The sequence below is a fragment of the Amia ocellicauda genome, chromosome 19 (genome assembly GCF_036373705.1).
Source record: "Amia ocellicauda isolate fAmiCal2 chromosome 19, fAmiCal2.hap1, whole genome shotgun sequence".
In the NCBI taxonomy this organism is placed as follows: domain Eukaryota; kingdom Metazoa; phylum Chordata; class Actinopteri; order Amiiformes; family Amiidae; genus Amia; species Amia ocellicauda.
Window position 1 is genome coordinate 24495261 of NC_089868.1, and position 26533 is coordinate 24521793.

General features: G+C 45.6%; 2 protein-coding genes across 3 annotated transcripts; both read left to right on the forward strand.

The window, feature by feature from the left end:
• Positions 1-4397: 4397 nt before the first annotated feature.
• On the forward strand, positions 4398-7946 carry tmco1 (transmembrane and coiled-coil domains 1). Its single transcript, XM_066692537.1, has 7 exons — positions 4398-4591; positions 5733-5810; positions 5905-5964; positions 6145-6191; positions 6367-6434; positions 6583-6727; positions 7149-7946. The coding sequence occupies exons 1-7, from the start codon at positions 4522-4524 to the stop codon at positions 7245-7247; spliced, it is 567 nt and encodes a 188-aa protein (XP_066548634.1). The 5' UTR covers positions 4398-4521; the 3' UTR covers positions 7248-7946.
• Positions 7947-8999: 1053 nt separating this feature from the next.
• aldh9a1a.1 (aldehyde dehydrogenase 9 family, member A1a, tandem duplicate 1) lies at positions 9000-20510 on the forward strand. Of its 2 annotated transcripts, none has more exons than XM_066692535.1 (12): positions 9000-9215; positions 9729-9958; positions 11355-11500; positions 11696-11825; positions 12354-12488; positions 12580-12776; positions 17075-17215; positions 17436-17624; positions 17734-17821; positions 17916-18057; positions 18451-18563; positions 19600-20510. In XM_066692535.1, the coding sequence occupies exons 2-12, from the start codon at positions 9796-9798 to the stop codon at positions 19692-19694; spliced, it is 1539 nt and encodes a 512-aa protein (XP_066548632.1). In that variant the 5' UTR covers positions 9000-9215; positions 9729-9795; the 3' UTR covers positions 19695-20510. The 2 variants fall into 2 exon arrangements, with proteins under 2 accessions (XP_066548632.1, XP_066548633.1); XM_066692536.1 differs by having other exon boundaries at positions 9000-9211.
• Positions 20511-26533: the final 6023 nt, after the last annotated feature.

Below are 26533 nucleotides of genomic sequence, written 5' to 3' on the forward strand. Positions count from 1 at the left end.
CGGCTCGGCCCACCGCTGTCGTGCTGCTCCTCCTCCTCCTCCTCCTCCTCCCTCTCTCTCTCTCTCTCTCTCTCTCTCTCTCTCTCTCTAGATTGACCAGCTCTCCTCCGCTTCTGTCGCCCCGTACTCACAGATCTGCACCTCCCAATCCTGGAGGTCTTCCAAACCCCTGTAGATGAAAGTCCCGGCGCATCTATCCAAAAGGGAAAAGCACGCAAACCAACCCGAGCTCCTCTGTGCCGCCGCTTTAATGACTGCGGAGAGGAGGCGGATCAGATGGCATTTCTCAGCTGGGCCTAATTGTGCATCAGTGTCCTTAAACTGAACATGCAATAGTGACAATCATAATAATGGATTGATACAAATATACAGACACCAGCAATAACGTTGTGTTTCATATTTAGTAAATGCATTAGTAATAGTACTAGTCGTAGTAGTATTATTATGCATGGCTTTTTTGTATCAAAATCAAATCAGTGCTGTGTTCAAACTCAGTTCAAATTACCTTTAATGGGAGAAATGAAATTAGAAATACAATCTGTGTGTGGGTGAATAACTGTGTACATATGTGTGTGTGGGTGTGAGTGCTGCGGTTTTCTGTGTGTGAAGGGTTAAGTCAGGGTGTCAGGCAGCGCTGCAGCAGTGCAGTTCCCAGGGCAGGCCAGGCCCGGCTCAGACTAAACACCCTCTTCCTACACAGCATCCCCAGACAGCCCTGAATCGCAGAGCAGTGCTGCGGGGGGGATGGTGGGCATTTTATCAACATTTTTCGGAACCAAAACAAAACACACTGAGCGGTGTGAACACGGTTGCTGAAGGCTTTACACCAGCAGCGTGGATTCACCCTATCACTGAAACGCAGACTTGTTTTACTCTTCGACCGCATTCTTCAGATTAGACGTTTTGTTCAACATGTTTCTCAATAATGCACAACAACTTTTAAATCCCCAGCATTGAAATATGTTCTCTTAGCCAATCTGCAGACTAGATACACACATTATAAGCCTTGTGTATAAACCATATCACACAGTGTACTTCTGTAGGGGTTTATATAAAGTAATAACATCAAAACATATTCCCTTATAGCACACAGATCATGATAAATATGGCAAGCCAAATTATCATTTAGAGATATCTTTAATTTAGATATCTCTAAATGATTTGCAGATATGTTTAAATCATACAGAGATGTCTGCAAATCATTTAGAGCAGGGGTTCCCAAAATGCAGCCAGGGGGCCAAACGCGGCCTTCGAGGATGTTTGGTGCGGCCCCCCAAAGCCAGCCTTCAACCACCCCTTTTCTGAAACTTTACTATATTTTTACAATTAATGGCAATTTTCTGTTACAAAATGCACATGTAATTTGTGGCAAATAATAAAACAACAATTAAAGTTAATAAATGTTCCCTAACAGAAATGTATAGGAAATAAAACCGGTGGTTCATTTTCTAGTGTGCTTTTCTATTGAGCTATCTCTAAATGATAATTTGGCTTGCTATAATATGAAAATAAACTGTGTACAACCTACAAGCTAAATCCACCTTTCAATTTCAAACTCTTAAATCGTTAGTCGTGTAGCTGTTGCAGTTACCATTATGCAATCGGCGTGTGGAAGATTTATTCTGTCCCATCGCCTTTAGTATAGTGTTTCAAATTAACAATGGCAGAGTATCACACAATGTGCTTAAAAAGTAATTGAAACAAATAATCAGATTGAAATATATACATATTTTATTTGTTAATATAATAAATACATCTTTACACAAATAAATGCCAACTGGAACATTCTTCATCTCTAGGAACATTGATTCAGCCCCAGTGTCCACAAGCCTGTTTACTACAGGATCGCAGTTGATCCTTGAGTTCACTCTGTCAGAGAGAGGAGGAAGTACAGCCTGTGCATTCCTCAGATGGCCTTGAGTTTCTAGTAAATGTATTGATGCTATGTTCCAGGAAGCAAAAATCACCGATTCAGGAAACAAAAGCATCCAACTGGAAAAACATGCATGAAACTACAGTGAGGGAAATAAGTATTTGACCCCTTCGACTTAGTACTTGGTGGCAAAACCCTTGTTGGCAATCACAGAGGTCAGACGTTTCTTGTAGTTGGCCACCAGGTTTGCACACATCTCAGGAGGGATTTTGTCCCACTCCTCTTTGCAGATCCTCTCCAAGTCATTAAGGTTTCGAGGCTGATGTTTGGCAACTCGAACCTTCAGCTCCCTCCACAGATTTTCTATGGGATTAAGGTCTGGAGACTGGCTAGGCCACTCCAGGACCTTAATGTGCTTCTTCTTGAGCCACTCCTTTGTTGCCTTGGCTGTGTGTTTTGGGTCATTGTCATGCTGGAATACCATCCACGACCCATTTTCAATGCCCTGGCTGAGGGAAGGAGGTTCTCACCCAAGATTTGAGGGTACATGGCCCCGTCCATCGTCCCTTTGATGCGGTGCAGTTGTCCTGTGCCCTTAGCAGAAAAACACCCCCAAAGCATAATGTTTCCACCTCCATGTTTGACGGTGGGGATGGTGTTCTTGAGGTCATTCCTCCTCCTCCAAACACAGCAAGTTGAGTTGATGCCAAAGAGCTCGATTTTGGTCTCATCTGACCACAACACTTTCACCCAGTTCTCCTCTGAATCATTCAGATGTTCATTGGCAAACTTCAGACGGGCCTGTACATGTGCTTTCTTGAGCAGGGGGACCTTGCGGGCGCTGCAGAATTTCAGTCCTTCACGGCGTAGTGTGTTACCAATTGTTTTCTTGGTGACTATGGTCCCAGCTGCCTTGAGATCATTAACAAGATCCTCCCGTGTAGTTCTGGGCTGATTCCTCACTGTTCTCATGATCATTGAAACTCCACGAGGTGAGATCTTGCATGGAGCCCCAGACCGAGGGAGACTGACAGTTATTTTGTGTTTCTTCCATTTGCGAATAATCGCACCAACTGTTGTCACCTTCTCACCCAGCTGCTTGGCGATGGTCTTGTAGCTCATTCCAGCCTTGTGTAGGTCTACAATCTTGTCCCTGACATCCTTGGACAGCTCTTTGGTCTTGGCCATGGTTTAGAGTTTGGAATCTGATTGATTGATTGCTTCTGTGGACAGGTGTCTTTTATACAGGTAACGAGCTGAGATTAGGAGCTCTCCCTTTAAGAGAGTCTCAGCTCGTTACCTGTATAAAAGACACCTGGGAGACAGAAATCTTGCTGATTGATAGGGGATCAAATACTTATTTCCCTCATTAACATGCAAATCAATGTATAACTTTTTTGAAATGCGTTTTTCTGGATTTTTTTGCTGTTATTCTGTCTCTCACTGTTAAAATACACCTACCATTAAAATTATAGACTGATCATTTCTTTGTCAGTGGGCAAACGTACAAAATCAGCAGGGGATCAAATACTTTTTTCCCTCACTGTATGTAACTATGACATGTTTTCTGCACTGCCCTTCTATCCATGTTGTCTTCCACCCTCTACCCCCATGTTGGATCACCAAAGTGTAGCACTTGTGATGAAGCAGATGTGTCCTAGTCCAAATCTACAGTTTAATACAGCATGGTGGACACAGTCCAGCCCGAGATGCTATTGGAGTCTGAAGTGCTTAATTCGAAATACTGATACAGGGGTGATATTTTTTTGGAGCAACAGAGTATATACGTTTTAAACAACTCGGTAGTCGCACATTTTAAATTAATCGAATTTAGTGTGGGTTCTTGTTTAAGTGGATACATGTTCTCTGATTGTTAAAAACCTTAGAAGAGATCCACACATCTCCAGGCCTTTACAAGGAGACTTCAACTTCGACAGCAATAAATGGTGGAACGACCTTCCCTCCGAAGTCAAAACAGCAGAGTCCCTGACCTCCTTGCGGCGCTTACTCAAGACACATCTTTTCAGACAGTACTCATAATATTAGTCCTTTTAATCCCTGTTAGATAGCACTTCACAACATTTGACCATGTTTCTTGCATTACTAATACTTGTATTATTGATCGTTTTCCTCTTTGCTCCCTTTCTCGTAGCCCTTGACTGTGACCCTACATCTTGACAGCACTTAGCTTTTACTGTCCAGTCGCATGACCTCACTTTTACTGTACTTACCTATGTAAATTAGAAGTTGTAAAATGTATTATACTTTGAATTATGTACATTTGAATTTGTAATGTTTGATGCCTTGTACTTAACTGTATTCTTGCACTTTGTTTGCACTTATGTTAATAATAATAATAATACATGCAAAACAGATACATATTATTTGTAAATATCATATTTGTGTCACAGAATGCTACCAATAAAGCCTTCATTGTGTTGTGTTGTGTTGGGACACTCCAGCTGGAGGCCGTGCGATCCCAGGATACACCTGGAGAAAGATGGGCAGTGGAACTCGGTGGTGCTGAGCTAAGTGCTGACGAATCAATTTCAGATTCAGTCTAGGGCAGCGGTGTCGCGGCGGTCCGGCACACAGGCACACGGCTGCGGATCCGATACGACTGTGGAAACACGAACACACCCGTGAGGATGAGCACCATGTTCGCGGACACCATCCTGATCGTGTTCATATCCGTGTGCACGGCTCTGCTGGCGGAAGGTGAGTGTGCAATGGCCGCGATTGTGAACCAGTGTTACTCCGGACGCGCTGTGCTGTCTGTTGTAAATATACCAATACATGCTGTGTTTGTTATTGCCCGGTAGCGTTACAAATAAATCCCAGTTATTTTGAGGTGTTTAAGGACATTCTTGGCAATGGCCTCCGTGGGCAAGGCCTGCCCGCTGGGCTCCTGCTATTGGTCCGAGTCGATCGGCAGACCGAAGCAGTGGAGTACCGATCCGCCGTAGTGGGTTGACGGGCACAACCTTCATTTAATGCGATTAAAAGGCATTATATTCGGATATTGTTGCTTTTTACTTACGATTGTATTATATTTACAAGTATCCTAAGTGATGTCATGTGTCACTTGCGATCATCAAGTTTCAATTCAAGCTGTAATCTGTTAATTAGTACTACAGGGAGTGGGTGTATACCGTCAACACTGCATTTGCTGTAAGGGTATCAGTCCTGTGTGTGTTGGAGGTGACCTGTCAATATAGACTGCAGTTTTCATTAGCTAGCCAGTGATACAGAGCTGTAAGGAGGAGAAAGTGTGAATGTTCAAATAGTGAGATTTGATCACAACAGAGCATTCAATCATTTATCTTAAAAAAAGCAATAATGAAAACGGTATATAGAGACGTGATTCATGTGTCTTTGCAAAGGAACTGGATATTGTTGTGCTTTGTCTTTTCTCTTCTCTTCTCTTTTTTTAAGTGAAAAAGCAACAAAGCACAACATTTGCTAACTGCTGTTGGGTGTTTTAGAGTAGGTGTCCAGTCTGACACCGAAGCAGACCTCAGGGTTTGACGTTTGCTTTATATATCATATATTTGTATACATGGATTGTCCCTGAGGCTTTTGCCATGTGTTTGGGGAATTACAAATGAGTGAATTTAGGCTAGACGCTCAGGAGAAGAGTGGGTTGACATCGTCTGGGTTCATTTGTCTGCTCCGAATTGAGGAACATGCAGCAGGACTGGTAATCCAGTAATCCTCACTCAAGGTAGATTAATTCGCAGTTAAACTGGGTGAAGTCGCCTCCTGGTGACCGCCGTCTCTCTCAGTGGCCAGCTGTGAGTCTCGCAAATGCGCAGCAGCTCCTCGGTCTTGTGTTCAGTCTCCTTCCTTCTGTCTCCAGGTATAACGTGGGTGCTGGTCTACAGGACGGACAAGTACAAGAGGCTGAAGGCAGAGGTGGAGAAGCAGAGTAAAAAGCGTGAGTGTTATTTTCTTTATTTTTTTTGTGAACTGTGACACGGGTGGGAGTCTGGAAAAGCTAAATCGACCCTCATCTTCCCGTGTCATTTCAGTGGAGAAGAAGAAGGAGACCATCACCGAGTCGGCCGGACGACAGCAGAAGAAGAAAATCGGTAAAGCTGGGCCTCCTCCCGTCTGACAACTGCGCAGATTGAAATTGGCTGAGATGTTTGGTTTGATAATGGCACCATGAGAATGAGACATTTAAAGCAAACTTTCATAGCAAACGGGAGAAGGTGAACCATTGTTCTTGTTTTAATTAGTAATGGATTTAATTCTGGGTTCCTCCGCAGAGAGACAGGAGGAGAAGCTGAAGAACAACAACAGAGACCTCTCCATGGTGAGGGCTCTCCGTCTCTCCGTCTCCTCTGCTCCTTCCCTTCCGCCGCCCTTTGTTTTTGAATATGTGTAATCGTTCTTGAGCATCACGCCTGTCGCTGCATGTGCGGTCGGACCGACTTCACCTCTGGGTGGGGGGCGGAATACGTGTGAACGTGTGTCCCTGTGTTTTGCAGGTCCGGATGAAGTCCATGTTCGCCATCGGGTTCTGCTTCACCGCTCTGATGGGCATGTTCAACTCCATGTGAGTGTCCTCGGCCTGATTGACGCACTAAACGTGTCGTGATCGCTGCCTGGTGTCGGGGGGTCGGAAGCAGCTCGAGTCACGTTATTCTGTTGAATCTTTGCAATGGAGACCAAAATAGTGTGTTTGTGCGTTTGCGAATCTGCAGATTCGACGGCCGCGTTGTGGCCAAGCTGCCCTTCGTGCCCCTGTCCTACATCCAGGGCCTGTCTCACCGCAACCTGCTGGGCGAGGACTACACGGACTGCTCCTTCATCTTCCTCTACATCCTCTGCACCATGTCCATCAGACAGGTAGGCCGGGGGTTTGGTCCTATTACTGTCCTCGCTTGAAGAGATGCTTCAGGCCGGGATCGCAGGAGCCTCTCGGGTGCTGCTATAGTGGACGCACTGCGGTGGCGCGTCTGTGTGCGTCAGGCAGGAAACCCGGCCCCTCTCCGTGAGGCGGGGCGGTTGAGAGGACTGTTTCCCCAGCAGGACGCGGCGCTGCTCTCTGGGAAGGAAAAGGAAACGCGCTAATCCTGTCCCTGCTGTCTGCCGGGGTGTTCGCTTTGCTAACGGGCTAATTTAAGCGCCGATTTCTGGCTCTGAAACGGATCGTTGCGCTGGGTAGAGGAAGTGACGTCTGACAGGGGGAAAGAAAAGGTGTTGTTTTGTTTCTGTGGCCTCACTCTCGGTCTCAGTCTGACGTGTCTGTCTGGACTCTTTCCCGCAGAACATCCAGAAGATGCTGGGTCTGGCTCCGTCCCGCGCGGCCACCAAACAGGCCGGGGGTTTCCTGGGGCCGCCGCCGCAGGCTGCCAAGTTCTCGTAACCCTGCGCCGTGGTTGCAGCCCAGCCTACACACTGCCAGAGCAGAGACGGGGGAGGAGAGAGATGGAGAGAGAGATGGGACAGGCTGCCCTCTTCTGTGAAGAACACGAATCACACCCTCGAGTTATTAAACGGTCCAGCTGCTGGACCTGGTGCTACAGACATTTCTGTGCTTTGCCATCGATTTTACCTTTTAGTGTTTCTTATCTGCAGGACTCGAAAGCCCGATGGTATTGTTTTTTGTAATAATAAACCGAAATGACCCAGCTTTACCAAGTCCTTGTTAAATTACTGGCATATCAGTACTAGTAGTTTGTCCTACATTGTTTTAAACCGTACAGACAGATTTGTGCATTCAATAATGTGACCTGCAGGCCTAAAACAGTTTATTGTTATTATTCATGTTCTTAAACTATGTCAGTCTTTTACAAGGAGCCACTCTTAGGAGCCATTTTATTAGTTTAATAACCGACCTGTTTGTTAGAGGTAACCGAACACTCAGCTCGTGTATCTGTCCGTCTGTGGGACAACGCACCGGACTACTGCAGCAGAAAGCCGTGGCCGGGGGGGCAGGTATATGGCTGAGTCGTCTGTGTTTTTCCTCCCCCATGTGTGATTTTATTAGTCTGTTCCCTTCCCAGAGGTACTTATTAAATGAAGATACATGTTTTAATAAATAAACTAAGGAAGAAAAACAAAAGAGGAGGTCCCCATAAGTGTTGTGTGTTCATTGTGTCAGAAGAAATGATCCATTACCGATGCTCCACTCATATTCAGAGTGCTGAACACACTGCACCGTGTGGACTGTTTTTGGAATCTGAAATTGAATATTTCAGGTGTGAGTATTGGGATATGGAGGGCGGGAATATTATAGGAATTCTGAGCCCTATAAACGACATGCTATGGAACGCCTAAGGGGACATGTGGAGGGAGGGAAAATGATCTAGCTTGTGCAAAATAATGACTACAAACTTCGATGTATTCACCATCTCTTTTGGTTGTGTTTCAGATTATTTTGTGCCCAATAGAAATGAATGGGGAAGAATATTGTGTCATTTTGGAGTCACTGGGTATCACATCGTCGATCCCAGTGGCCTCGCTGTCACTGCTGCCAAAGGTGCTTCCAGCAAGTATTGACTCAAGGGGTGACATTTCAGATTGGGATTTTTAATATATATATTCACAGTAAAATAATTTCTCCATTTACCAGTGTGAATCAGAGGCACTGATAGCCAAAGGACAATTATAAGTACTTGTAAGTGGTAAAAGTGGGTACATTAAGTTATTAAATTAAGATGGTTTATATTGTAAAACGTTGTTTAAAAACAAAATGTTTGTGCAAAGTGAGCTGCTGCCCCACTATGGTTACATACTCTGCAAAACCAGACTATAGATGCACAAAGTGGTTATAAGAAATAGGCAAGTGCATGATGCCCCCACTTCTAAACCCAAAGAATCACGTCTATACAGCTGGGTGCAGTCCTGCACAATAACCTGGATTTGTTTTCCAGTGCTTTCCATGTGTTAAAGATGGTTGTGACCTGTTATGCACTATACGAATAGAAAATAAATTCTAGATGACTAAGCAAAAACCAAATTGTGAAACTGCACTTTCTTTACGCAACCAGCCCTATCTATGTAGACAGAGGGTCGTTGTGTAAGGGGCGATGATAAAGTCACCGTCTTACCAAAAAGAATAATGCATACATAATTCATGTGATTTTAGTTATGTATATCAATAAGCAGCACAACGTCTCTTTAAATAATACAAATCACGATCTAATCTAACCTGCTATGTGTCTAATGTCTTACGTGGTGAAGTGCGCCCCAGTGCAGCCGTGCATTGGTGCACTTTATACACGAGCCCTGCCGTCCTGGTGCAAAGTGCGGCTTGTCCCGTATATAGGAGGCAGTGGAGATCATTAACTGCTCTGCGCAGATCTGCTCTTGAAGCTGAAGGCAGCGGTAGGTAAGACGTTGCAATTGCATCCCTTCATTTTTGCAAAGGAGAGCAAGAAACAAAGTTCACGACCGGGACTGGGATCGTGCGCTTGAAATAGCTAGAGCCGCCGCACACGTCTGCACGGAAAACATGGCCGGCGCTTTGCGGATCCTCGCCTTTCGCACTGCAAATTAAGTTGTTTCGTGCCTTTGCATTGGCATCTGTTGCTTTCAGCCCAGTAGATTGCATTTTTGGGTTTGTTTTGTTGAAGCTCGCAACTGACCTTGAACGTGCACTTTGCAGAAACGTTAGTGGGAAAGGTTTCTGCTCGGGAGGACAACTAAGTGTTTTTGCGGAGTTTAATCAACTCTTGCACTAGTGTTTAATGCGCACAGACAGCGCGAGTGCATGCAGTTAGAGACAGATCTGCCCGTTTTGATTGCTTATGGCGCAGAAAGGTGTGCACAGTCAGTAGGAGGGCTGTGATTAGCAAGTGTGGTGTCTATCTAACACATTGGCTTTTGCACTGTTTCCGTGCAGGCGCTCTTTGAAGCCACTCTTCTCCGTGTCCAGCACCGCGCATCCGAGCCGGCCGGCCCAGACCACCATGGAGATCCTCCGCACTCCGCTGCTGGCTTCTGCCGCCATCCGCAGCGCCTCCACCGGCACGCTGGAGGTGAAGGAGCCGCTGAACTTCTGGGGCGGAGGCCGGGTGAAGCCGTCCAGCAAGGACGCCAAGCCCAGCGAGGCGGTGTGCGAGCCGGCCACAGGTACCAGCCAGGGGCCCGAGATGCACGCAGTGCAGAGCAGACAGCTGCTTACAGCCAGATCCAGAGTAGAGACTGATGCGTGCAAAAGAGTGCATTTTGATTATGCAGCTTTTATTGATTAGTGTTATCGCATCAACCCTGACCGGTGGGAGGTTGCAAACATTTAGTTGCCTGTAGCAAATTATTAACTGCGTGATTTTTCCAGTGTTGGATAGATCCACCTGCTGGGGTTGGAGGGATAGAAAGATGCATACGTTATTATTATTATTATTATTATTATTATTATGGTTGTTTTTTTAGAATTTGTGTTTTATGTTTTCCTTCTACCAGAATTTAAAATGCCCCTAAAACGCTCATACATGCATGAAAACTTGTGAAACTCCAATCCCAGTGAAAACTACACATGCTGGTCACATGGTGCAGCATGTCAATTACTACAAAAATCTTCTCGGGAACCACTTGACACATGCATGTGCAACTTCATACTCCTACTTCATATTGATGGCTTATGCCCCACTATTACATCTGTTCAAGAGAAGTGGATCGGGTAACACGATTTGGCCGTCATGTTCGTGATTCAGTGAGCTTTCTGGTGCCAGAACTGTAGTGCCCTCTGCGCCACAAATTGGTACGCATGACACTCATACAGAGTCCTATCAACATTATTCAACTGCCACACTTAAAAACATGGCTGCCGTGGGCCAATAACATATGCGCCACGTCACGCATGTTACACATTTTCTGCACACTGGATTACAGTACACGCATTAAACGACACGCACATACACACATAAACACACACGCATACCTTCAACCTAAAACCAGAAACTGAACATGATGGGGTACGGGGTTTAGCTGCCATACTGGATATTATGTTTCTGCGCATGAGCATGTTAAAACGGCTACTTCTCCGGGAACGTTAGGGCCCAGTGTGCTGAAACTATGCATGTGTCACACTGATAAAGTTATCTATCAAATCAACATGAAATTTGACCCCAGAAAATGGCAACATTCGAAGTGCCATTCCTCTGCTGGCCTCTCGGGGCCATGTTCTGGCGTTGAAATACACACCTCAAATAACACGAGCACGCAATCTTCAAATGTATACTGAACTCCATTGACATTGAAATGCACACATTCAGTAACACAAGCAATTAAACTACGAATGCATGTCAAAATCTGAAATCTGCTAATGAAGCCAGAAACTTGCATTCCACATTTCCTCCGATATTGTCCCTATGACTGTAAGGCTCGGCCCATCCTGCGATTGTACGATTATTGCGCCCAGCGCGTCCACTCACTGAAGTCGGCGGTCAGCTTGGCCTGTCGTGCAAAGCGGCGCCAGGCTCATAGGAGCCACAGTAACTGACGTGTTTTTCTCGGGACCCGCCTGCAGGACGGGTGCTGTGTCACATGGTACCCTGCGGGGCCCAGGAGGTGGACCAGGCCATCCAGAGCGCCCAGTCGGCCTTCCTCAAGTGGAGCAAGCTGTCCGGCATGGAGAGGGCGCGCATCATGCTGGAGGCGGCCCGCATCATCCGGGTGAGGGGCGGGGGAGGACGTTTACGGTCTTGTCCTTTCATGGAACCTTCCAGTCTGATTTGCTGTCTTCATGGCACCTGTTTTAGCTACACTTTCCAGTTCACAGGGCGGTCTCGAGTCTTTAATGAGTGACTGTGTGTAAAGCGCCCCGGTCCCCGGCCTGACGTGCCTCTCTCCCCCGCCGCCCTCTCACAGGAGCAGAGAGAAGACATCGCCAAGGTGGAGGTCATCAACAACGGCAAGTCCATCAGCGAGGCACTCGTGGACATCGACATCGCCTGGCAGAGCATCGAGTACTACGCGGGCATCGCCGGCACGCTGGCAGGTGATCTCGGAGGGAAGGGGGCTGTGTAGGGTGTGACCGCGAAGGACGTTGGGGATGTAAATGAATGAAACGATGCACTGGGACCCTCGGGAAGTCACTTTTATGCAAGACTTGTTGTGTATTTGCTCGGTGTGGGTTTCCTTATTCCTGAGTTGTGTTTGGTTTGGTTATAAAAGCAACCGATTCACAGCTATCATTTGAAAGTCTACATTTGAAATCTCGTATAATAATAAAACATTAAAACATGCAATAGGGTTCTAAACAACGTTAGACATTGTGATAAGATATGGAATACTTTAGTTTGTTTATTAATCAGTCCATAGCTAAAAAACAACTGGTTTAATCCTTTCTCTATGGCCACAGTGCCCTCTAGCGGTGAGACAGTGATACAACTGAAACAGAGGCTCGTTTTGGATGCAAGACAGTGGTGGCTGATGGGAGCTTGTTTTAGAATTCACTAATAAACCAAACCGTGTGTCAGTGTGCGTCAAACTGCATCTTTACTCCTTCCCTCCTTCTTGCCCTCAGGCCAGCACGTCCAGCTGCCAGGGGGCACGTTCGCGTACACTCGCCGGGAGCCCCTGGGGGTGTGTGTGGGCATCGGCGCCTGGAACTACCCCTTCCAGATCGCTGCCTGGAAGTCGGCCCCCGCTCTGGCCTGCGGTGAGTGCGGTCGCCATTCCTGTACCCCCTCCCACCCCAGCGTGTGCCAGCTCAAACTTACCGCCTCTCCCCCTCTCTCCGTGCCCCCCAGGGAATGCCATGGTGTTCAAGCCGTCTCCCATGACCCCGGTCACCGCTGTGATGCTGGCGGAGATCTACGCACAGGCGGGCGTCCCTGAGGGGCTTTTCAACGTGGTGCAGGGCGGCGCCGAGACGGGCAGCCTTCTGTGCCAGCACCCGGGCGTGGCCAAGGTGTCTTTCACGGGCAGCGTCCCCACCGGAAAGAAGGTACGACCAGCCCTGCCCGCGCTGTCTGTCTGTCTGTCTGTGTGGAGGGGTGGGGAACTGGTGTCATAGCTGTCGGGTGCTTCTGATGATACCCATCATTCTCCGAGGTGCCCAGGGGCCGGTTGCATAAACATAGTGTAAGTCTTCATAGTATAATAAGTCAGTCCTTGCCAGATGCCCGTATCCTGTAAGGGATACGCAGGACGACTGAAAATGCAAAACCAAAGTGTGTGTGTGTGTGTGTGTGTGTGTGTGTGTATATATATTTATATATATATATGTATGTATATGTATTTCTGGAATTGGATACTATGTATTATCTATTATCTACTCTACTGTGTTTTTATGTACCAGCAAGTAACTAAAAGCGAGTAAATGGGAGGGAGAGAGCAGCTGAGAGATCAGAGCAAAAAAATGTAAAAGTCCTTTCAGGAAATAAAATGTAATACATTCAAATCAATTGAAATTTGTAAATAAAAAACGGGTGGGGGGATAATATGGGTAATAATTAATGGCCCTGTAAATAAAGGCACTTAGAATATGTTCAAGAACTTTGGGGAAACCATGCAGAATGTCCACCATGTTATTTTATGTTGTCTGTCGCTGGCATTAATCTCCGATACAGAAGCGAGTCTCTCTCCCGGTCTTGATGGTTAAAAAGTGGAGCTGGGGGGGTTACAAAGAAACATTAAAATAACACGATTGTTTAAAAGTCTCCAGACGCATTTATTCCCCTAAGGGCTCTAACCTTGATTTAAAATGGTTAAAGTTTGAATAAAAACGTTTAGTTTAACTCGGTATATTGTGTATGTTCTCTGTCAAACCGAAAATTGTTTTTCCGCCTCAACAGAATTTCTAGCAACCTCCGAGATGCACTTCTTTCACTGGTAAAATAAAAATGCGGGCTGAGAGGTGCACAAAAGTACATCAGACTCCTTCCTCATGGCTACCAAACGTCCCTGCTTTGTAAGACAGCGTGGTTTTAAATGTCAGAAGGAGGTGTCCTCTCGCAGTGTGACAGTTAATGAAAGGGCTGACGGTTCAGCTTCTGATATCACTCAGAATAGCACAATGCAAGAAAGCACCTTGATCCCTGGGCATCTCTAAAGTCATGTTTGGCAGTGAGCAAGCAGACGGGGGACTTCAGGCGAAAGGGGCACAGTATCTTAAAAAGGTTGAAACCTACTGTTTTGGGGGATTGCCGGTGGGCGGGACAGCGGGGGTGTGGAGTCAGAGGGGATGCTACTGGAAGGCAGGCAGGAGAACGAGTTGGTGTGTGAGTGTTCAGTCCTTGAGACCTGTGTGTGCTACTGTAATAGTTAATACGGCCAGTTGTGGTTGCACTGCAGTGATGAGTTGGGTCGACTCGTAGGAAACCACCCAAGTGTTACAATACTAAACACTTCAGATGCCCCCACATAGCCCATCTAAATTAAACCATTTGATTTGCATGCTGTCCATGACTTCAATTCAAGTTATTAGATATAACTAATTTCTAAACCATCATAAAAATCCCCTCAATTCCACGGTCATGTCAGCAGGCATTGGACCAGATTCAATTTAAGCAATGTGTTTTGAAAATATACGATTACACTGATATATTTTGTCCTTGTTCTGAAAGAGCACTATCCACTTCTGCCAGCATTCCTGTGGACCACTCCACCTTATTCTGCATTATGTGTCTCTTTATCCGCCATCTTAGATGCGCTTTTTGTTTTTGTTTTTTATTTTAGTTTATTGTTTTGCAGTCAGGGCAGGACTTGTCTACCAAGATGGCGGCGGCCCGAAAGTAGGTCACGTACTATACTAATTCTATATAATGGAAACGTAAAACAAAAATCTAATTTGGAATTTGTTGCTAAATGCACAGCAAACCCCCAGAAAGCTTAATGTCAGCTGTACGACTGAAAATTGGTTTCACGGAGGAACAAGCAATCTGCGATCATTTAACCAACGCGAGTCTACGTTATTATGCATTATTTATTGGGCTTAATGGGTCAATTGCAACGAGCTGAAACTAAAGTGGTGTACTAGAGATGACCCCGTGTTTAGTACGCAGCTGACTCTGTTTGTTGCAATCGATCCATTATTATTAATAATATTATTATATAACGAAAACTATATAATGTTGACGCATGTTTTTAAGCTCCGTGAACAACTACTTACAGCCCAAATTATAAATTCCATACATTTCGTTTGTGCCGGTTTGTGCCGTTGAAATAAACGTTTGTGCTGCTTTGGTTTTGAAGATATTAAAATGTATTTGCGGTGAGTGATGTCACTCAGCCCCCCCCACAACAACAGAATCAAACCAAACGTACCTCTTTCGTTTGTGCTACGTTTGTGCCGTTTAAACTAATGTTTTAACTATTATGATTTTAACGTTATTCATGATTTTTTATTAGACGAGTGACCTCAATCAGCCCCCATACAACAACAGAATCAAACCAGTCTCTTTCGTTTGTGCTACGTTTGTGCTGGTTTGTGCTTCAGCTGTTATGAATAACAAACACAGTAGGCTACAGTCCTAGTACAGGGTCAAAAAACAGGATTGGATCCAGATCATGAAAAGGCTTTGTATGAAAAGATGCGAGTGTGTGATCTGAATATTAAGCAGCACATGTGGTGAGTAAGGAGTTTCCTGTTAAACCAGCTCCTTCCTGACTGATGTTGCTATCTGAACGTGGGTGTCGACAGCTACAGTGAGAGTGAATAATACAACCCCCCACAGTCACAAATACCGCGTGTTTATAAACACAGGCAAAACCCTTTAGAGGTTTTTGGTGAGGAAAGTGTTCGAACGCAGTATGAACACCATGTACCATATTAATCCTCACAGACACGACTGATCCTGTAGTGGGATCAACTACGAAGCGCAGTGATCTTAACCACATTTTTGAAGCTGTGTTTAGCGTTGAGAAGTAGTGGGTGACATTTAAATTATTTACAAAGATTTGCACTTTCCAATGAACAGTTTAAGGTAGAACACCGCATTCTGCTCCTGTGTTTTCATGGTGAGGTGTCGTTTGTCTGCGATTTAGGTTTTTATGCACGTGTAAGCAGACGAATACAATTGTAAAACGCAAATAACCAGTTGTAAAAAATAGCGAGGACAATGACCATTTTGAATTAAATTGGCAGAACTGGGTTCTACTTGTGTGCTAGAGTTGTCAAAATTCTGAAATTGTGACTTTTACTAGATTGTGTACTTGATCTTAGTACACAATACCAGTCATGCCAACCGTTACGATTTAAGCGTAATGATTACACTTTTATAATGCTGATTATGCTATTATGCTCAACGCGGCAATTACGATTTGTTCATTGGTTTTTCCTAAATTTGCTGATATTGTTGACCAATGAGAGCACTCTGTACATCTTTACTCTGTTCTCATCATGTAAAAAGCAAGGCAGAGCCTCTTGAAATTTCGGGCAAACTGATGGATACTCAGGATAGTGAAAAAACCGAGCAAAACGAGCAGGAATACAAAAACTGACCAGAAATATAAGGAAGACTACCATAAGCAACTCCCCGTCATTTATAAAACCACTTAGCATTGCATAAAACTAAAATATAGCCTCTTCTGCAACATGAATGCGCTTTGAAATGGCTCTGTCTGTCCATTAAGCTCCGTACATCAAGGCAGAATACACTCTTTTTAACACTATAGAGCCCTACATCTAATTCAACAGAGTTGGCATCATAATCAACCAGGTGATGATCAAGGCGTTGATCCAGAGACCTGGGTTTGCGACGTGATCAAGATCGAATTCCACAGGAAAGTCAGAAACTTGCTCAGCCGATCAGGACAGGCAGACGAGCTATATTAACTGCAAATCTGCTAATAAAATCTGTTTCCCAAAATACTGACATTTATTTGTACTTATTTTTATGACGCCCCGTCCCGTGCTGGTGTGACTCAGGCTTTACTTGCATTAGACTGATCTAATGTCAAATTAAGACGCATGTAGACAACTTTTTTATAGTTTAACGCAAATGTGTGAAAACTACAGGATGTGGGCAGCACAATGATAACGGATAACCCAGCGTCGCCCCTTCCGCAGTATTTCGGTCTCAGATTTTGTGGTTTATCGGAACATGTTCCCCGCGCCTAAGAATTTTAAGAATCTTGCATCTCAAGCTGTTTTGCAAAACCTTTTGTGAGGCTGCAGCGAGAACATAAGAGATCTTTCTGCTGCAGCCCAGGCGAGCAGTGCTTGTACCGCATGGTTCTGTCGCTGCAAGCCGGGATTGCTGCGGTTTCTGTGTCTCACTTGTCGCCCTCTTCCTGTCTCAGATCATGGAGATGTCATCGAAGGGCGTGAAGCCGGTGACCCTGGAGCTTGGGGGGAAATCCCCCCTGATCATCTTCAGCGACTGTGAGCTGGACAACGCTGTGAAGGGCGCCCTCAATGCCAACTACCTGTCCCAGGGCGAGGTGTGTGGTCGGATACACTTGTCGCAATCCACACACCACTTGCTGTCCGTGTCTCGACTTTTACTGCAGGACCGTTGTTACAAACGCACAGTGTGGTTTTGTCGGTGGAAACGTGCAGATTCGTTCTTCCCCCAGCTGTGTTTTTAATTTGGAGACCCGCGGAGGTGCTGCCCGTGTCGTAAGGGGTCCTCAACGGGTTTGCCGTGCGTTTGTGCCGCAGGTCTGCTGCAACGGGACGCGCGTGTTTGTGCAGAGGGACATCCTGCCCGCCTTCCTGGAGCAGGTGGTGAAGCGGACCAAGGCCATCAAGGTGGGGGACCCCCTGCTGGACGACACCAGGATGGGGGCCTTGATCAGCCGGCCGCACCTGGACCGCGTGCTGGGCTTCGTCACCCAGGCCAAGAAGGAGGTGCGGGAGTGGGGGAGTGGGCGGGTGGTGAGGGGAGTGGGAGTCTGTTTTTCTGTCTTGAACTTGTGTGGCGGATCTGAAGGGCCGTGCGTTGTTCTTGTCTTCGCAGGGGGCCAGGGTCCTGTGTGGAGGGGAGCCGTTTATCCCCAGTGACCCCAAACTGAAGGGAGGGTACTTCATGTCCCCCTGTGTGCTGGGTGAGTGACCTCTGCTCTGTCCTCATAGTGCAGTTTTATCACTGCCAGCTGGTATTGCTGCGGTTCTCTTATCGCCGCTCTCCTCTCTCCTCAGACAACTGCAGCGACACCATGACCTGCGTGAAGGAGGAGATCTTCGGCCCGGTGATGTCCGTGCTGCCCTTCGACACCGAGGAGGAGGTCCTGCAGAGAGCGAACAACACCACCTTCGGCCTGGCCTCGGGCGTCTTCACCAGGTACGCGCACAGGGCGGAGGGGAAGTCTCGCAGTTAGTCTGACACGCTTATCTTTGGCGGTCGGTGCCATTGCGCGCTCTCGCTCTTTTGATAATAACGAAACATCCACACAAAACAAAACTGAACGCACACGTTTGTTACACATCATTCAAAAAGTGTGCAGCGCAGATGTGCTTCATCAATGACATCGTTGATGTATGCTGATCATCTATTGGCACAACCCTATTGGGAATGGCTTTGATCCAGCTGGTTGGTTTTTTGTGTAGTTTGATGGGGTTAACGTTTCTGTGTGTTTTTATGTGTAGGAAATAGCTCTGTTTTTGTGTGTGTTGTTAAAATGTGTAATAAAGGTGTTACAAATAAATAAATAGATCTCCCTCCGTCTCTCCCCAGGGACATTTCACGTGCACATCGTGTGGCTGCGAACCTGCAGGCAGGGACCTGCTTCATCAACAACTACAACATCAGCCCCGTGGAGCTGCCGTTCGGAGGGTACAAGATGTCAGGTACGGGTTCGGAGACCATTACAAATATACACGACGGAGGTTAAAGCAGCGAAGTGTGTGATCGGGTCCAGGCCAGCAGCCGCGGTGTCCTCTGGACGTAGCTGAGCTCGGAGAACGCTGTGTCCCGACGCTGTGGGGAACAGTCCTGTTCGATCGGGTTTGTGTTTGAAACCTCGCTCCTGTGAATGGATGTGATGCCTTTTATAACAGGAGTTTTCATCCTTTTTAAGATACTGCGCCCCTTTTGTCTGAAGGTTTCAGTTCAAGTCCCCTTTATCTGCTTGTTTGCTGCCAAACATGACTTTTGAAAATACTTTAGAAACTCTGCAGCAGGAGCATCAATGTGCTTTTTTGCATTGTGCTATTCTGCGTGTTATCAGAAACGAAACTGTCGGCACTTCTACTGTCCTGCTACGAGATGACACCTTCTGACATTTGAAAAGCTTGTTTCCGATTGTTACTTTCATAGTCGTTAGAGAGCACCTGGTTTGGGATGCGGATTTATATTGTAGTTTCTTTCGTTTTCACTCTCCTTGATGTGTTTTTCCCCCGTGTGTTTTTGAACTTGCAAAAAAAAAATATGTGAGTCATAAACCAGACGTACAATAACGGACTGCTTAGAAAACTGTTCCCGATATGATGGTAGCTTGAAGTAGCACGTTTTGGCTGTTTATTCCTGAACTATCCAAGTAACGCAAAGAATAGGAAAAAACTAAAATATACTTACTGGTACAAAAAAAAGCTCATTCACAGTAGTGTAGAGATAATACGTAATATACATTTCCAGAAATATATAATTTGGTTTTGCTTTTTCAGTCGTCCTGCATTCCCCCTACAACACTCTGTGTACCCCCAGTTGAAAACCCCTGCTTTATAAAGTAAGAGTAAAGAAATCCAGTGAAGGAGTTCAGCTCAGACTAGGCTGCAGTCAGGGGCGTCTTCAGTGCATCTCCCTGCACCTCACTTCTGCCCTCCTTCATTCATTCTCTCTCTCTCTCTCTCTCTCTCTCTCTCTCTCTCTCTCTCTCTCTCTCAGGCTTCGGCCGGGAGAACGGCACGGTGACCATCGAGTATTACTCCCAGCTGAAGACCGTCATCGTGGAGATGGGCGACGTGGACTGCCAGTTCTAGGCGTTTCTCCGTGCTTCCCTCAGAAGGCTGCTGAGGAGAAATACACTACTTAATTGTACGCATATTCCTACACGCAATCGGACCGTAACTAGTTTTTATTGGGTCCAGAAGTGGCTAAGATAGTGGGTTTCACACCCAGTGCTTCAATTCCTGCTTTTCTATAGAATCCTGTAGCCCTGGCTGTGCTTGGTCACGGGTGTATGGGCCCTGGCTGTGATTGGTCACGGGTGTATGGGCCCTGGCTGTGATTGGTCACGGGTGTATGGGCCCTGGCTGTGATTGGTCACGGGTGTATGGGCCCTGGCTGTGATTGGTCACGGGTGTATGGGCCCTGGCCCTGATTGGTCACCACATTCTAAATTCTGGACCAGAAAATGCAATACAGATCAAAGCAACCAGTGATTTTTAAGCATTTCAGGAACTAAGTGAATTGGGCTGTTTCGGTCTCTCTTTCTCTGAGTAGAAATAGCCCAAGACTCATCCATCTCTACCTTTCAGCGATTTTGATTCAGTATTCAGGAGTATAAATGATCCCTTCTTTCCCTGCCTCTCTCTCACACTCTCTCTCTCTCTTTGAATCAAACTCTTCCTTCATGGTTGAGAATCCAAACTGTGAATCACACCTCCTGCGCTTTCTGGTCCTCGGAGATTTAATTTGCCCTACCGGCTCTGTCCCGCCTCGCCACCCCCCTCGGGACTCTCTATACTCCCAAGAGCCTCGTTTTGAATTACAAGTTGATTTGTTTAACACAGTTTATTTTGTTTTGTATCAAGCACTGCTTTACCTGAATAAATATCACAGTTACTAACGGACAACGCGCTCGGTCCTTCATTCGCTGTCTCTGTGTCTCAGTGTGTGAAGTCCTTGTCCGTCTCATCAGTAAGGCCCTGCAGGGAAAATCTGCCCAGGTGGATCTTCGTTCATGTAAATGTCTGAGCCTCTTCATCTATTATTCACAGCCTTAATTCAGTCATACATTTAAAATAAGGATCATCGCTCTTATTTAGAGTGAAATGAATATCCATGTTGCCCTGGAGGATTGACTGCAGTGATGAACAGGTCTTGTGTTTATAAAGTTAATCCATCTTGGCATTCGCTTGACCTCACAGCCATACGCCATAGTTCAGGGTTCACGATACATACAAAAAACCAATTAAACGTAAAATACTTTATTTAAAAATGGCATTTAAATATAGATCTATCCCACTTTACAATATCCCCGTTCCCAAATTACACTTTAATTTAAAAAATCACATTTCATCTCACTGTGAGCAGATGTTTCCAGTCTGGGTGCAGTGCTGAGCTCTGTGTGCTCGTAGTGTGGAGCGCTGTTGATTTCTCCTTCTCCCAAAGCAAGTGTGTACAGTTGCAATGAAAAAATGTGCAATTATGAAAACATGCAATCTCCACCAACTCCCAACTATCGTGGTACAGCTCAGTAGTGTGTGTTTTTCACATCAGGCACAGAACTGGTATTTCATGCAGCCAGGTTGGTACCTTGAATATATAACTAAGAAATGTACAGATTTACCAGGACCCTGCTGCATGTAATGTGTGTGTGTGTGTGTGTGTGTGGGGCATACTGGGTTCCTAAACATTAATGTCATAAACAAGATTTTTCCCCAACAAACTGTCCTCATAGCTGGTATTTGAGCTACAGTTGAAGCCTGTAATTGTTGGATTTACAGCTCAACGGTGTTTTGGTATTTTGGCCCGACTTGCTTACTCATCCCGAGTCAACCCAATCCATGGAAACCTTTTTTTAATTTTGTGCATCCTGTTATGAGGAATTTGAAAGTATCGTTTTGTTAGATGAGCACAACTGCTGGGAGCAAATGGTCGCAAATCACGACAAATGACAAACGGCCAAGCTTTTGAGTATTTAAAAGATGTACGGTATTAGCCGGCTTTTGGGGTCAGTGATTTGCGACCATTTGCAATTGTGTTAAACTAACAAAATGAAAAATTCAGATTCCTTCAAACAGGACGCACTGAATTAAAAAGGGTTTCCACAGATTCATATGACTCTGGGTGAGTAAGACAACGGGGTAAAATGCCAAAACACCGAAGTACCGTAACATTTTACTCCAATCGCATAGATCGGGAAACATCTGTAACGGTGAGCATACAGCTGGCACGGAACCAGTCCGAAAAAGTGAGGTATAAAAATACATTTCAACTAAGACAAAATAAAGTTTTAAATGTAGCTACATAAATATTAATGTTTTAAAATACAGAAAACAAATAGCTTGGTGTTGGCAGTTAGCTGACCCAGAAAGGCCTGGTGGAGCTGTAGAGTTGCACAGGCTGGGTCTCCTGGACGGGCAGGGCCAGCTGCTTGGGGTCTGTGAGCAACAAACACAAATTCAAAGTCTGTCATTGTCATTGTGTTACCAAATAAGCTAAAGGGAATCAGGGATTTAATAGCCAAGAGGGAAAGAGACAGGAAAGGTGCTACATCCTAACCCTACCTTAGTTACTCATGGAGATCCTGCACAACATGTCCCACTTTTGCAAAACAGTCACTACGATTTGTGTTCCAGACTAATCTGAAGTTTGTGCACACAATGGGGAACACATAAATGCTGGGGAGCGATGGAGTGATTGTGCTCTTACCAGGCAGTGGCTGCTGACTTCCTGCCACACCGCAGCAGGGGCATCTGAGGAGGCGGCGGGATCTGCTCCAGAGCGACCTGCAGGACACGCAGACCCCAGGCCTGGAGGTCACGGCATCTGGGGGAACAGATGCGTAAAATAGTTACAGTGAGGAGGAGGAAGAGCAGAGGGAGAGGGATGGGGATGGGGATGGGGATGGGGATGGGGATGGGGCGGTCGGCCAATGGAGGAAGGGGATGAGAGGCTGGGCTCCCCACCCGGGGCACGGCAGGTGGAAGTACAGCGCCCTGACCGCTGACTGAGAGCCCAGGAGAGGAGACCTGGGTGCACACCTGTGGAGATGCAGACAGGAGAGAGTCTGTGTTGTTCAGAAGTGTTGTAAACCCCCCCTACCTTCTGCCTGCCCTGAGATTGTTTCCTACACCCTGCTGTTTCCTGCTGTTTCATGTATGAATGTCACTTCTGCTGTAAACTGAGGGCTGCGCCGACACAGACCTGAGCATTGAGTTACACGTGTAACAAGGTAACAAACTCAAATAAAACCTTCATTTGGTCCTGCTGTGGGGCCTGCTGGCGCTGGGGCTCCCCTTTCCTCATTAAACTATAGCAGGTACTGCCACCCGGGACACCCACAATTCACATCAGCAGGAGCTTTTCGTGGAGAAAGTTAACCTCTCTCGCTTTGAGACATGCAAGGACTTCACACTCTGTGCAGGAGGAACCCCATCATTGTATGTCGTACAACATTGCAGAAGTACTGCTCCAGTGAGCAAACAATCCACCACGAAAAAGCGAGACTGTCCCGATCTGTGCGACATTAATGCTCAATTAAAATACATAGTTTGGAGATGTGATGAAGTTATGACCGCATGAATGAATCGATTGATAAGTCAGGCGTGACCCGTCGGAGAGGAGGAGGCTGCTCACCTGCCGGGTCCTGGCGTGGGGGTCTCTCCTCGCCGCAACCCGCAGCCCGCAGCTCCCTGGCATCTGTGCCCTGTGCCATCTGCGTCTGGTCTGGTTTTAAAACACGAGTGCAGCTTTCTGGAGCAGGACAGGAAGGAAAGCAACACAGACTGTGACTGTGCCCATGTGCGTGAGCTGTATTGCACCTGTGATTGAAGTGATCGCATCCACCCACATTACGCGCAGTCATTAGTCATCTAGCTGCATGAGGATATTGCTTTATTGCACTGTATTGTTTTATTATCAAGTATCTGGTTATGTTTTACAAAACATGTTTATGTTCCTGCAAAACATCTATTTGAAAAATATATGTATTTGAAATAATGCGGGAGAGGAAGCGAAAATGAGACAGAGGGACAAGAAGTGAGGGAGAGAGGGAGGTGACAGTCACTTTTGCGAGTTAATTTAGTATTTGATTCAAGTTGCCACGCTGGTGAGTTTGGTTTGATTGCACATGGGAATAGGCTGTAAACAGAACCACTGCCCCTCTGGGCCACAGAGTGTAAATTGGCATCTTCATCCACGTGTAGCATCCCGTGGAATCCTGCATCCCTGACTGACTGCGCATGCGCTGTTGAATGATTTTATTTTAACACCTTTATTAAAAAAACGACACTATAAGTTCGAAAGCACACAAAAAGAACTGTAAACATATTCTTCACTTAAAAACCCATTCTTCCCCATTCTTCCCATTCTTAAACGCAGCTAGAAGAATCTACACCCGTGCTGCCATTAACAGATTCCCATGAATGAAACCAGTTGCACCCCCACACCCGCAGAAAGGCGTCCAGGCCTCCCGTCAGCCTGCAGGGGCCAGACTGCAGTCGCACCCTGGGGCCCAGACCCTCAGCCTGGCCCCTGACAAAAACCACCGCCTCTGATCCTCCGCGCACTGAACACCTACAGCTGTCAGCATCTCAAACCGGGACTGACGGACCTTGTCAAAAGCCTTCTGATCGATGGAGACCTCACTCAATCCATTGTGCCAGCAGCTCTGACAATGTCTGCTGCTAGGTTTAGAGGTCCTCTAATGCGCCCGAATCTCCTGTGTTTGCTTTGTAAAACACTGTAGCAGGCAGTTATTGGACCAGAACAAGTAGTGCATGCATTTTCCAACAAGTACAAACACACACATTACTGTATCGCATACCGTAGATGCTATATGCAGAATTTCTCTCGATTCAGCAAAAAGTATTTAATACAATTCTGCCACTGTATGTATAATTATTAGTAATCACCATAAATAAAATACAATAAATCAACACATATGCCTGCTATAACACAACAGTACTTACTAAAAATGTAATTTGTTTAAACCAAAACATAGTCAGATAATAGTTACCGCTTTTATTATAAAATCAACATCAATGACAGCTTAATGTATTTTGATATTTTTACTACATTACCTAAACAATGGTTGTGCTGCCTTTTTGTCACTGGTGTCACCTCTATTTTAGACCACAATTCAGGCTTCCCAGAATGTAATTTGTAAATGTGATGGAGTGTTATTCTATCGTTTGGACTTGCTCTCAAATTAGCCTGCCCCACTTATGCGTGACCACACATTGTAATTTACATTGGATCAGGACTACTTTACTTTTTTAAATGTAAAATCTTACAAATACAGTTAACAGAAAATAAAGCTTCTACAGTAAATGAATGACAGAAAAACACCAACCGAGTACATACTCACTCTAGCAATGGAAGGTTCTTCAGTGGTTCTATTCAGAGCCTTTGAGATCTTCATGAGTTAAAGGTTTCTTTAAGAGGCGCGAGGTCCATGGTAAACACAAGGGAGCATTTAAGAGCCTTTTCATCATGAATGATTGATTTAACACACATTTAAGGTTCTTTAAGGATCCTGGTTTGCAGGGAACCTTGGTAAAGGGTTCTAATAAGAACCGGGTTCCTCCACAGGATCAACCCTGGGATCCAAAAAGGTTCTTATTAGAACCTTCACTTCTTAGAGTTTACATATAGGCTCAGTACTGTAATTGTATATGAAAATATACATGTTTAAGTAAATTAGTGATACCATAAGCTTTCATTCATTTCTGATACATTTTAGGACAGCCCTATAACTCTTAATATGTGGACAGTGGACAGAGAGCAGAAGATCACAACAATATTAATATGATACTTGCTGTCCAATGGCATCAGAAAAATATATTTTACGATGTACCTCCCTTCTGTAATTGCTTCTGAAAATGCTGCAGCCGCTGCCGTTTTATTTTTTCAGCACTTCAAATCTCACAGCCGCTGTTTTATTTTTCCAGGGGTTGCACTTCAGGGCCACCATACTTTCACGGCTTCCTTTAGGATCCACATGAACCCCATCTCCTTCCGCCAGCGCAGCAAAGTCCAGGCACGACACCCACAGGGCCACAGAGCCACACTTAGTCCCCACCCCATCTTCCAACAGCCCGATAACAAGACATTATCCAATGCAACTGCACATCGCCATCAGCCACAGCAGGCAGGAGAGTTACAGCTGTGCCATGGCACTGACTCTGCTTCCAGTCACTGTCCTGGACACATAGCGATGTCCACTTCACTCTGGACCAGTGCGTCCCTCTCCAGATCAGGGGTCTCGGGTAATACCCGGAAGGGCGACTTCAGACTTCAGACTTTCAGACTTCTCTCCACCGCATTTCCCTCTCTCTCCCCTCCTTTTAAAGCCGGGGCTGTCACACAGAGGGGGTGCCTCCCCAAATCAAACACCAGTGTGCACTCTTAATAACCTCTTTCAATCAATAATTAACTAAATACGCACATGATAACACAGATATGAACAAGAACAAAAAGTAACTAAGTCACTTTTGCGCAATCAAAATAATCAGCACAACAACCAAAAAGCCCTGTCACCTCCCGTGACACAAACATTTCATTTGCATTATTATAATAATAATGATTATTATTTTTATTTCTTGGCAGACACCCTTATCCAGGTCGACTTACAACATAAGTGCAATACAAAGTGCAAGAATACAGTTCAGTACAAGGCATCAAACATTACAAATTCAAATTACATTAAACATAATTCAAAATATAATAAATATAAAACATTTTACAACTTCCAATTTACACAGGCAAGTACAGTAAGTGAGGTCCTACATCCTGGACAGTAAAGCTAAGTGCTGTCACAGTCAAGGGCAACGGGAAAGGGAGCAAGGAGGAAAACGATCAAAAACGCAAGAAGCATAATAAAACTGAAGTGCTATCTAGCGTGGATAAAAGGACTAATATTACAAGAACT

Excerpts from the sequence above, each read along its gene's own strand:
- aldh9a1a.1 (XM_066692535.1), top strand. The coding sequence starts at position 9,796 with ATGGAGATCCTCCGCACTCCGCTGCTGGCTTCTGCCGCCATCCGCAGC. Across the intron at positions 9,959-11,354 it reads GGTGTGCGAGCCGGCCACAG|GACGGGTGCTGTGTCACATG; the intron begins GTACCAGCCAGG and ends ACCCGCCTGCAG. Across the intron at positions 17,822-17,915 it reads CATGTCCCCCTGTGTGCTGG|ACAACTGCAGCGACACCATG; the intron begins GTGAGTGACCTC and ends CTCTCTCCTCAG.
- tmco1 (XM_066692537.1), top strand. The coding sequence starts at position 4,522 with ATGAGCACCATGTTCGCGGACACCATCCTGATCGTGTTCATATCCGTG. Across the intron at positions 5,965-6,144 it reads ACAGCAGAAGAAGAAAATCG|AGAGACAGGAGGAGAAGCTG; the intron begins GTAAAGCTGGGC and ends GTTCCTCCGCAG. Across the intron at positions 6,435-6,582 it reads ATGGGCATGTTCAACTCCAT|ATTCGACGGCCGCGTTGTGG; the intron begins GTGAGTGTCCTC and ends GCGAATCTGCAG.